The sequence below is a fragment of the Sphaerodactylus townsendi genome, linkage group LG11, assembly GCF_021028975.2.
Source record: "Sphaerodactylus townsendi isolate TG3544 linkage group LG11, MPM_Stown_v2.3, whole genome shotgun sequence".
Taxonomy (NCBI): domain Eukaryota; kingdom Metazoa; phylum Chordata; class Lepidosauria; order Squamata; family Sphaerodactylidae; genus Sphaerodactylus; species Sphaerodactylus townsendi.
In genome coordinates, this window is record NC_059435.1 from 51,603,021 (window position 1) to 51,615,693 (window position 12,673).

Here is a 12,673-nt window from a genome sequence, read left to right on the forward strand (position 1 = left end):
AGGTGGCCATTTGTACGAGAGCCTCCCAATTCAACTGTCTATTCTCCCTGTCTGAAGTTCTGTTCTGCAGCATTCAACTCTGTCCTGCCAAAAATCAGATCAGCAACTCTAATGAAAAATAATCAGCCTTGCCCTCTGACTTCAACTGGGACAGGAACTTTCTACTCTTTCTCCTGAAGAATTGCTCTGCCTTTCTATTGCACTGACAAAGTTAACAAGCAGCAACTGAAGTTCTTTCTTAATGCTATGACTAAAAGCAAGAGAAGAATTAAAAATAAGCTTTATATTGGGGGGAAAATGATGATTTTCAGTACATGTCTCTTGCTATTATTTGATATTTATACAGGGTATACAGCAAGCCCTAAAGTATCTCTAGAAAAAAGCCACTGAAAACACACATCTTACCGTGACATGACTCTGAAGATTCCAGCCATAGATGCAGGCAAGACACTGGGAGCTAAAACTACCAGACCATAGCCACACAGCTCAGAAAACCCAAAACCACCAGTTGATCCCATCTGTTGAAAGTCTTCAACAATACACAGCCACTGAAAACCTCACCTGATGGCTTCCAAATCTCTTAAGTGCTTGTGTTGGGCTTTAAGTGTTGTTTCCAGTTCTAGTTTTGCTTGTCCAAGACCATTTTTCAATTCAGCAACCATCATCCTCTCTGAATTCAGCTGCTCCTGAAGCTCAGCGGCTTTGTCCTTTGCACTATTCAGCTCCATTTGCATTCCCATGTTGCACCCCAGCAACTCTAGAGGGTTTATAATAAAATAATAAGGATCTTTGTGCAAACATTAATCTTTCAAGATTAAAGGAAGAAGAAGAGTTTGGATTTATACCCCGCCTTTTCCTCCTGTAAGGAGACTAAAGGCAGCTTACAAGCTCCTTTCCCTTCCTCTCCCCACAACAGACATCTTGTGAGGTAGGTGGAGCTGAAAGAGTTCAGATTAATTGTGACAAGCCCAAGGTCACCCAACTGGCTTCATGAGTTGGAGCAGGGAAACAAATCCAGTTCACGAGATAGAGTCCGCCACATATGGGGGAGTGGAGAATCAAACCTGGTTCTCTAGATCAGAATCCACCGCTCTTAACAACTACACCCTGCTGGAAGCCCCGAGCAGAAGGCTAATGCTTAAAGACCATATCTGACACCATCATCATCTAATGACAACACAGACAGGACAAGCCCTAGATTTCACTATAGATGGCCAGTCTTCACAAGGAATGAATTAATTACATGGCAAGGATTGGCCGACTTAGGAATTGCTTTTAGACCAGCTAGGCTCATACTGTTATTTCACGTGATTTAGATCTTATGTAGCACAAATGAAGCAGCACTGATGGGAGCAAATTTTCCTCCTTCCCTCTATGCCCTAGGGGCTACTGGGTGCTGCTGTGCCCCCTGGAGAATGGTGGAATTAAACAGAGGTCTGCAGTGAGGAATTGGCAATGATAATAATAAAAACCTCTTCTGGTGGAAGTAGTACCTTCTGCCAATATGCACTTCATGAAGTATATCACTTAGCTACATTCCTTGTTATGCTCTTAACTTTTGGATACCAAAATTTTTACTCATGATAAAGCATTTTTATCAGCTGAATCCTAAAAAGGCAGTCACAGTTTAAAGGATTCTGCATAATATAACCACCCAAGTTACCTTGACATTTTGGCTCAGTTTCAGTTTTCCTCTTTGGATCTGTTCTCCAGTTGTTCAGCTGGGCATGCAACCATTTGACTTCCATTAGCAAGCTTATCCTGTCTGCATTCTGAATGCAGTCCACAGCAGTTCTCTGATAAGTACCCTGTTATAAAAACCAGAGGTAAATACCTAATCAGTAAGCAATGACCCAGGTTATTATTTATGTTTAATATTCACAAAGGATATATCTTAGGAAATGAAAGTTATCTTCGGTTCCTTACAGAATTATCTACATGGATTGTCAACATTAATGGCTCAAAACATATAGGAAATCATAATTGATCCAATCCAATCACGCCTTTATTGGCATAAATAGTAGAAAATACAAGTTTGTACATATAAAAACCAGTTAAAATATATATAAAATACATATAAGAAGTAAATAGAACCATAATTGGTCAGTCTTCACCTGGAGTTTAGTGTACACTTTTGAAGGCCTCACTTCAAAAGGATGTACACAGAATGTTTAGTGTGCATTTTGAGGGCTAGCCCATAGGTTACAATTTCAAGCAAAATGCTTGAAACCTTTTCAGAAGTTACAGTACAGAAATTCTTCTCCTGATGCACTCAAGGATGAGACTCTAACAAGTAAGATGAATGGTAGTAGTAAATTTATTGTCTTGGCGGCTGGCCTTCTAAAAAAGTAAGATGAATGGTATGTCTACAATTCAAAGTAGCGTTTGATAACAGCTTGTGGAGTCTGGGGCTTCTTTTGCATATCATCGGATTGTTATCTGTGGTTCCCTCAGGGTAAGATTATTTTACTGAGTGACAATTTGTTGGATGACTATTCTATTAATTTCAATAGTTAAGAATTTTCAGAATGATTTTGATGGTTTTATTTTAGTAACAAACAGGGCTTGTTATATTTTGAATTACTGGCCTAATCTGAGGCAGATTCAAACGAGATTTGAAATTCTTTCAATAAAATTTTCAAAAATCAAAGATTTGCAAAGAGAAAATCATCAGTCTGCCATGATTGTGCAGATGTCACCTGTTCTTGAAGCCTCTTTTCTAGTTGTCCAGTCAGTCCCGTTACATCCCTAGTGCCTCCTTCAGCCAGTTCTGTTTGAAATGCTGCCAGAAGAATGTCCTTTTCTCTTTGAAAGACTTGTTGAACAGCAAACAGAAGTTCAGATCGCCAGTCTGAGATGTCTCCAGGAGTTTCAGACCCTGCATAAAGCTACAATGGCATGAATGTAGTCAATGATGTCAGCTGGCTGAAGACAGTTCAATCCTACCAGTTTTTCTGCCTTCTAACATCCCTTTCCCTTCTGCACAATGTGGACTTTCATCACTTGTGTCCCATTATCTCTAGCAAACAACTGCTTGATGGTCAAAAGGCCCTTCCTTGCCTTTATCCTTCACCAGTGGAAAAGTTGGTAGGATGCATCCCACAGTCTTTTTTTTTATTTAGCAGACTTCTAATTTGGCTTTCCTTTTGTTAGTGATATTTAAACGAATGTATATGTGCATGAAAACTTATTAACAGAAAACTCAAATTGACTTTAAAACAGAATTCAAGATATTGGGCAAATCTAAAGAGCTGCCACAATCTTATTAAAACTTCGGCTGATCAATATATTGATTCTGTTTTACTGCTCTATAGCCAAATGCCTTTCAATATTCCGGAAGTGATAAAATTGACACTTAGACAGCTTCATTCATTTTGCTGCCATGTGGATATATGCTTTTTCATGTATAGAATGACATAAATATTAATCCTGAGATACAAGGCTAATTTATATTTATTTTAGATACAAGTAGGGAACATGAAACTGGTAATCTCTGGTTTCACAGATGGGCCAGTGAAAACAGAAGCTTGTTTAATATTTTGGAAACTAAAGTTCTCCTTAATGCCTATGTTATTTCATTCATTCTATCATACCGTTCATTCTAAGTTACAAACAGGTTTGAAAATTCTAATCCAGGGAACTGCAAGGGGTGTGGAGGAGCAAAAAAAGAAGAAAGAATGATTTTGTAAATATAATTACCTCAGGATCCCCATGAATCTGCATTTTAGCAATTAAGTCTTTCAAAGATGAAACTGCGCTCAAGAATGCCTTCCGTTCTTGCAACCAATATTCTGTCCCTTGCTTAAAAGAAGGTACATCACTATCACTGTAAGGAAATTCTGTGAGATTCAGCACCTGTATACCTTCATGATGAACAGCTCTTAGCAAACCCTGTTTAAAAAAGAAAAGCTTTCTTAAAAACTGCCATTTACTCTTTACTATTTAAATACCCCATCTCACTTTGTTCCTATATAACTCAACGAAATTGCTATTTATTTATTTAGTAACCACTTTTACATTAAAACTAATACTAAAACACTGTTGTCAACAACGGAAAATAACTACAATAAGACATAAGAATATCTGGCCCTTTCCGCACGGAGGCGGAAGGGCTTGGGTCGGTGTTACTGACGCCGACCCGACGACGCCGGGACCATCCGCATGGACGGTCCCAGGGAGAACCGGGAAGACGGCGGACTTATCTGCTCTCCAGCCCTCCGGCGCGTCGCCGGGGCCTGGGGACATGCCTCCCCTGCCCTGTGCGCCTGCTTCAGAGTCGCAGAGCAGGGGGCGTGTCCCCAGGGCTTGGCGACGCGCCGGAGAGCAGGTAAGTGGAGGGAGGGAGTGGGGGGGAAGCGCCTGGAAGCCGAAGGGCCAGACTCCCTTCTGAGGGAAGGTTGAGTCGCGTGAGCTGCGAAACCAGAAGAGGAGGGGCCACCTCCCATCTGAGGAGGGGCAGAAGGCACCACCCACGGACCCCCGCTACCGACTGCACCCGGGGAGACAGCGGCCTGCTGTCCAAGTACTGGAGAGCTCCCAGTTCTAATGACACTCGGTGGGGGTTGAGGCCATGCTTGCGCTACTGGGAAATCTAGTAAATCATCTGGAGGAGGCGGCAGAACGTCCATGGGGGTGGCCCCTAAAACTACGGACTCTCGGAGTTGGTTCTTCTTCCTGCAGTACTCTTATGAAGAAAATGTGCCACAGTATGAGCAGTAACTATGAGAAGGAAGAATTGAATAAAAAAAGTGGCCGCGACTTACCGGGGCCGCCATTGATGATGGGGAATGGACAGCCTCCTTGTTGGCTGCCGCCTTCCCTTGGCCTCGCGAGCTCCCAAGTGCTCGCGAGGTTTTCCAAGCTCTAGGGCGCCAAGCAGTGACGCTGGGCACCCTGAGATTGGTGGGGAGGTGGGCCTAGGCAGCCTTCATAAACTGGGCCTGGCCTGCAACCTCCCCATTTGCCGATTGCCTTGTCTGCTGATGACATACCAGTAAGAACCCCCTGACTGTTAGAAATACCAGACAGGATTTTTGGGACAAACAATGGTCTGCCAGAGGAAGAGCAAGGCAGGAAAAGATCTGCTCTGCCTACTTCTTCTATGAGCTTTTCCACAGTGCCCAATCCAGAGAACTTTCAAATTAAAATCTCAGTAAATCGTAGTCTACTACTGTTAAAATCAGTCAGCATTTAAAAACAGACAAACAATAAACAATCTCAAAGGCCTGGCACCAAAGTTTTTAAAATCATCAACCGATCTAACCCTGCTGCCATTTAAAAACAAATCAGTTAACTGCTACTGTGAAACTATCAGCACAACCCTATGCAGAGTTACTCTAGTCAAAGCACAATGGCCCTCAACTGGAGTAACTCTCCTTAGGACTGCACTAAATATGATTAACATGAAAATATATATATACTGAATAGTTATAACTTTTGATATTAGAAAAGATTTTTATAAATGTGAATAATTCATTATGGCTCTTTGTTTTCTATCCTTAACATCATGGCCAGCCTACAGTTTCATTTTAAAAAATAAAATAAAAGAAATAAAACACAGTAATAGCAACCATTTAAAATGAAGGTGTTCTTAATTGGTGATGCCAAAAGTTATAGCAGATGGTTAGTAGGTGAAGCTTTGGTAAACGTGTCCCCAACTACAGCAAGGCGATAGCAACCCTCAGTTTCAACCCTTGGCAACAAGTAACACTACACAGAAATGAAATTAAAATGGTAAGCTGACACCTACATAATGCCAATCTTATCTTCAAAGAAGATTTGACCATGATCACACAAACAGACAGTAAGACTGGTCAAATGACAGACGTGCCAACCCACACAGATACACATTATGAATGCGACTGTATCTTTACAACAGGTTATGTGAGGGTCCTGAGGAGAATCATATTATTTAATACTTAAAAAAACGAATAGTTTTGCATTACCTTTATTTTCTTTGGAAGAAAATCTGTTGAAGATTCATCTTCATTTCCTATTTCTTCTGATACAATATCAGATCCTTGACTTGGTGCAAGATATACTCCTTGGCTCCAATCTGAACTAGAGTCTAAAATAAATTGTAAGTAGTCAAGGTGTGCTATTATAAAACTTCACAATGACACACAAAACAAATCAACATACATTGCTTTCCCAGTGATTGAACCTAGAAAAAAAGATTATACTTTTAATCAGTCTTTCCAGAGCACACAATGAAATTGATTGGCAGCAGGTTAAGAATGGATAGAATAGTATAATAAAAGACATAGTTCTAACAATTCACTGCCACATGATGTTGTTTTTGAAGGGCAGTAGATAAACATGTGAGATTGATCAGAATTCCCCAAAGGTATTTGATTGATCACTGTCAATTTAGAAAAAGATGGATGATCATTCTGATGTAGCAAGGTTTGTCTTAATGCTTTTTTGTACATAATAACTTCTGTACCACTAATACATAAGTATTCTGATATGATATTTTATATTACACCATCATACCTTATGCTACTCTGAGCTGCAATGGCGAGCACACTTTCTTGGAAATTCCAGTGAAAGTAAAAATGCTTACTTAGTTCATTTATTTTTCTTCTCTTATGTATGCATAACTGATAATACTCTTACAAGAAGAAGTAATAACGTCTTACCACTAGAGCCTCCATCTCTGGCATTAGAAGATACAGATTGCGGTAAACCGGAAATTTCCTAAAATTTGAAGACACAAAGATTAAAAATACAACACTGTATAATAGGTTTTCTTGGAACACAAATATCCTCAGTTGTTTCATATGTGCTTCCTAGTTAACAGGTTCAACCTCTATGCTTAAACCTTGTACCAATCATAGCAGTGCTTATAAAGACTTCTTCTTCTTCCCACTGATCACTGAATTGTTGGAAAATAAAATAGGAATCTGGCCTAGAATGATGCAACTCCATGTTGCTCTAATTATTACAGTGCCTTAATGGTAGCTGTGTGTATCAGAGCAGAAACCCTAATGTTTTATCTAGGTGTAACAAAACTATTGCACAACTACTGTTCTGAATAGTGGCCTGTCTTAAGAAAGCAGATTTGAACAAAAAGCTAGGATGGTGGTACCTGGCTTGAAGGCAACCAGCAGCTAGGACAGGTGTCTTGGAGGCAACTTAAGGCCAAGACAGCCTTATCTGAGGTCCCAAGAAGGGCTCTTGCCTACAACAGACCGGGGGGGGGGGGTGTCACAGACCCCGAGGACAGATACCTTTCAACGGAACATTGTCATTTCATTTTGTACTGAGCAGGGAACATTTCAGGGTTGTTCTCCTTCACTATCATTAGTTGCTTTCTTTATTGAGCCTTTCACTATTGCAGTTCAGGTTAGTGTAGATATTACAGTGATTACATCCAGAGTGTCTGAGAAAAAATTAGTCTGAATGCTCCAACAACCTTAAGTGAGCCCAATCAATTGATAGCTGTATTAAGGTAACTCCTGAAGCCATTCACAGACTCATTAGATAAAAAGTTAATATTAAGAAACTGTTATGGCTGGGGCATATATCTATGTACTATCAATTTTTAATAAACTTCATACAGTTGTATGAAAATTCCTGGGAAACGATAAAGGTATTTTCAAATATGGGTTACTGAGGATATGAAATAATTGATCAACATTAATCACACAGAAATGTATATGATGGAAAGACATTATTAACCTTCTGATTAAAATATAATGTGGGTAGGTAGGATAGTTTGCTGAAAAATAAAAGCATGCCTATATCATGGCCTACTGCTGTCAATACTGAAGTTTGACTGAACTTTTGAAGAAACACAAGTTTTAAAATTGAAGGAAGTTTCATGACATTAGTACACACCTCTTTATCTCTCAGAGTTTCTATGACAGCCTTCAAAGAACTGCATTCTTCAGTTAATTCCTGTACTAAAAGAAACTGTTCTCGTTTCAATGCTTCTGATTCTGAAATATGTCGGGTCTCCATATCCATTATTTCAGCTGCGTGTAGTTCTTGCATTTGGTCAATTTTTTCACTAAATTCCCTAATGATTTCTGTCATTTCCTCTGATGAACGGCCATTCTGCAAATCAATCTGGATTTCTTCATTTTTGGTATGGAGCTGCAATGTTTGGTTACAACTATTAACAAATATTGTTTTGTCAGTCTGACATGATGTGTTCGTTCTGTTGATAGCACAGTTTTCTTTGGTATGTACTCTCTCCAATCTGTCAGAGCTCTCTTCCTTTTGCATATAAACGGCAAGTTTCTTTTCAACTTGAGAAAGTTTTTCCCTCGTTTGCTTAAGCTCTTCCTGAAGATGAATGATACTGGCTTCTTTAACCTACACATAACAAAAGGTATTTCAAATAGCTTTTTTAAAGTAGCATTAATAAACAGAATAAGCGTGTTAAGACTGTCTCTATATCTCCAGCTTGGTTTGTAGCCCCACCTTGATCGAAATCAATGTACAAACTGAGAATTTTAAAGGACAGATTTGATTGTTCAGAATAAAGTGCAAGCTTATGGGTAAACTATGAATAATACAGGGTGGTTTCCCCCCCCCCCCCAAATGTCAATTTTCCCCTTATGTTGGAGAGAAAAATCCATAATTTTCATTTCCGCTCTAGATTCTAGATCTCTACTCTGATGAGTTCTTATGGTTCATAAAGCAACTCAAAGAAGTTCACTCATTCCTGAAGAATACCTAGTCTGAATAGGAAAACATTCTGAGGCCATGTATGGATGCTGAATGAACTGTACGAATGATCCTTCAGACATCACAATAAACCACAGTTTTATATACCACAGCTGAATCGAACCACCTTTACTGCCCTGGCAGTAACACTCTACCTCCAGCTGTCCAGGCCCTGCGGGATCTTGGTGAGTTTCACAGGGCCTGTAAGACTGAGTTGTTCCACCAGTCCTTTGGAGGGGCCGGCTGCTGATATGGGCCCCCTTTTCTCCTTTACATCCTGGGCCCCTTAACATCTATGGGGCCCATCTTCCCCTTCTTGGGCGGGTTTTTATGAGAGTTTTACAGTTGGACAAATGTGCACTGAACGCTGTACTTTACTGGGTTCTATACTTTTATGATTAATGGATTAATATTTGTAATTTGTATTTGTTTATGTCCCAATTGTGTTTTCTTGTATTTCATGTTGTGCATCTCCCAGAGCCCCTCAGGGGAAGGGCAGTATATAAAACAAACACACACACACACACACACACAATTTGGCAGCTGAAAGTGCAAAAAACTAGTTTGTTGGCCAGTCCCAAACCAGGGTTTTTAAAGCACAGTTTTCATGCATTTTATTTTGTTGTGACATCTCAATTCACAAACCATAGTCTGAGTAGCATGGTTCCTTACAGAGACAGCACATAGAAGCAGGAAGAAAGCAGAGGTTTATGTTCAAATGATTTCTAGCTGCTGTACAATCTGTGATTTGTTAAGATAAGTGTATGTAGTTGACATCTCCAGGATGAGAAGGAATTGATAGCATAACAACATAAAGCTCAGGAAGGTTACATAAATGGTTTTAAATTAAGGTTTTTTTTTACAAAATCCATCAAACATATACTTCTGAAAATCAAGGTGCCCAAGCAATCTTTAATAAACAATGAGACATATGTGGCAATATTTAGTTCTTACCATTAACTCCTCTTTCAATTTCTCCACTTTCTCTCTGGAACTGTTAAGTTCTTCTTTAGCAGCAGCAGACTCGCCTCTGACTTTTTCTAATTCAAGATCAGCAGGTAATAAACCTCTTTCTTTGTTTTCACTCTTTTCTGGGACCCTCTACATGCCAACCCAAAAGAAAAATGTTATTCTTCGTAAGCTAATGATGGAAATTTAAGCCGGTCACATCTTTCATCTAATAAAACAACCTATCAGCATGTTGCTAAACTGATTTTTAAGTCAACTAGAATCTTCAGCTTAGAGCACAGGTGTCAAACTCATGGCCCTCCAGATGTTATAGACTACAATTCCTATCATCCCCTGCCAGCATCATGCTGGCAGGGGATGATGGGAACTGTAGTCCATAACATCTGGAGGGCCATGAGTTTGACACCTACGGTTAGAGCATGTGTGTTCATAAAAGTGCTGTGTTATACTCAGAATATAGTCTTGAAGAACCCTGGAATATAAATTTCAGAGCAAATTTAAACAAAACAAAACAAAAAATATTCCACGAAGCATACACTCTCAACACAGCCAAGTTTTGTTCATATCTGAGCAGACAGATTAACAACAACGTTGCCTTCATTTTCCCCTACCGAGACTAAAATTTGAGTGGGGAGATAACCAACCCAAAGAAAAATCACTCCTTCTCCCAAGGCTGCTTTTAAGCAACATTTAAAATGAGAGATCTTCAGCGTCCAGGGAGGCTAGTATAGTGTTCATTCTTCCCTGGTCTTCAGCATGTCAACCTACCATATACTAACAGTTGCCTTTGTCACTAGATGAAGAGCGTAGTATTTGTCATCTTGCTAGTCTGCAGTGCTCCCCATATGCTTCTGTGTCAAACAAAACATTTGCTGTAGTACAGGGCTGCCAACTCTGAGCTGGAAAACTCCTGTAGGTTTTTGGGTTGGAGACTGGGGAGGGACCTCAGAGTTCCATACTGTCCACCCTGAAAAGCAGTCATTTTCCTCCAGGGGAATGATATTTGTAGTCAGTTGCAATTTCAGCAGATCTCCAGGTATGACCTAAAGATTGGCAACTCCACTTCACGGCACAGTACCACGAACAGCCAGCAAACTGGAAATCGCTGCTTCTGTAGTCTCGAATCACAGCAACTTGCCAACTCAATGAGGCACTAGCATGTTTGAAGTAAACATTTGAGAAAGAATGGCTTATCAATTCCCTCTGGAGAAAGGATCAGTCTATAGATGCTGCGTGGCAAATGCCTCTGTCAGATACACACTTGTTGACATTTTTACTAGGAGTTGAGCACATGCTTTGGAGAACTTACCTGAGGAGTTTTTGCTTTCCTGGCCATCTTTGTTCTCTCCCTTTTGTGCTTCTCTTCTACTTCTGCTAGACGCTGCCGTAGTTCAGTAAGCCTTCCTTCCTTTTCCTTCGCTTCCTTCTGTGCAATTTCCACTTTTGCTTTTTCTAGCTGCAAGCTAGTGTGGGCATTTGCCACTTGGCCCTCCATCTCTGTGAGCTTTTCCAGGAGTGCTGATAATCTAAGCTTTGCATTGTCTTCAACTGGGCTGCCTACCTTTTCTGTTAGGGCAGCCTCTATAGTTTTCTCAGGGCCTCCTCTGTGAATTTCTGGGATGGCTTTACTCTCTTCTAGAACTGCGTTCAGCTGGATTTCACTAACAAGTGCTACAGCAGCTTTCTGTGCCAGTGCTTCTTCCAGCTCTACTATCTTCTGTTGAAATGTCTCTGACTCAGCCTGTGCTTGCTCATTTAAATCTTTAATTTGCTTGTAACACTGCCGTAGCTCCGAATCCTTGTCCTTAAGAGCTGTCTGAAGCTGCTGCAACTTTACGTCTGTGTTGCTCGAGGAATCCTTAGCATTTTCCTCCACAAAATTAAATATTTCCGCGTTTTTCTTATTTGCAGCTTCTGGATTTTCAGGTTTTTCATGGATCTTTACTCCTGGTCCAACAATGCCGCTTCTCATTTGTACATTTTTAAGCTCCTCTTCCATTCTTCTATGTGCCTCCCTCAGGGTATCCAGTTCTTCTTTTAACTTTTTTGCTTTTAATTTTACTTCCTCCAGTTTGCTCTTTGCCTGGGACATCTCTACGTGACTACTCTCCACCTTCTTCAGCAGAGCTTCTTTTTCTGCCAACACTACATCTAGCTGGTGTTTTAAATTGTCTGCATCTTCCTGAATCGACGAGAGGTCCAGAGGTTCCTTGTGCTCAATATTGGCCAGCTCTTGCTGCAGCTTTTCAATAACGTCATTCAGCTGTTCTATTTCCTGCTCACTGTTCTGTTTTATACGCTCCTGATCACTCTTCAAGTATTCTATTTGGGCCTCCAATTCCTTTATGTGATCATTTTTCCCCTCAATTACCTAAGCAGTCAAAGAAAGAAAAAACATTTCATTATTGAAAAATGGTAGTTCTTTATATGCCAAAAACTTGTTTTAGAAGTTATTCCTCACATTTACTACATTATTGACTACATTTACTAGTTCCCAATTGATTTCACTTTCACATAAAATTTGGAAGAACCAAATCCAAGGACTGTTGTGAAAGCTTGTTAAGAATTTTTTTTACTGGAATATAATTTCATTCATTCATTCATTCATTCATTCATTCATTCATTCATTCATTCATTCATTCCTGTTCATTCATTCATTCATTCATTCATTCATTCATTCATTCATTCATTCATTCGATTTGGTAAACCGTCCTACCTTTAAGGAGCTCAGAGCGGTGTACAAGACAATTCGTTGAATAATCCCGAATTAAAACAGATAAGACTAATACAAGAAAAACAGTATAACCCATCCATAATTAACTAAATAGATGTATAACCCATCCATAATTAACTAAATAGATGACGTCTGGCATTATACCCCGGGAGGGGACTGGCTGGTGTTCAAGTAAGCAGATGGTACATAAGGCAACAGAGAGGGGCGGATTCAGTGGCCAGCCTCCCCAAAAGCCTGGTGGAACAGCTCGGTTTTACAGGCCCTGCGGAACTCCCCAAGGTCCCACAGGGCCCA

At 40.1% G+C, this 12,673-nt stretch overlaps 1 protein-coding gene across 6 annotated transcripts in view; it reads right to left on the reverse strand.

The window, feature by feature from the left end:
* AKAP9 (A-kinase anchoring protein 9) overlaps nt 1-12,673 on the reverse strand; it is a 118,973-nt gene that overhangs the window by 14,100 nt on the left and 92,200 nt on the right. For all 6 annotated transcript variants that reach the window (XM_048510855.1, XM_048510854.1, XM_048510852.1 and 3 more), the window contains 9 exons: nt 10,955-12,016; nt 9,631-9,777; nt 7,843-8,322; nt 6,642-6,699; nt 5,946-6,067; nt 3,700-3,891; nt 2,700-2,888; nt 1,664-1,808; nt 562-757 (listed from right to left, as the gene is read on the reverse strand). In XM_048510855.1, the coding sequence (XP_048366812.1) occupies nt 562-757; nt 1,664-1,808; nt 2,700-2,888; nt 3,700-3,891; nt 5,946-6,067; nt 6,642-6,699; nt 7,843-8,322; nt 9,631-9,777; nt 10,955-12,016 (2,591 nt within the window). The remainder of the gene's footprint in view (nt 1-561; nt 758-1,663; nt 1,809-2,699; nt 2,889-3,699; nt 3,892-5,945; nt 6,068-6,641; nt 6,700-7,842; nt 8,323-9,630; nt 9,778-10,954; nt 12,017-12,673) is intronic.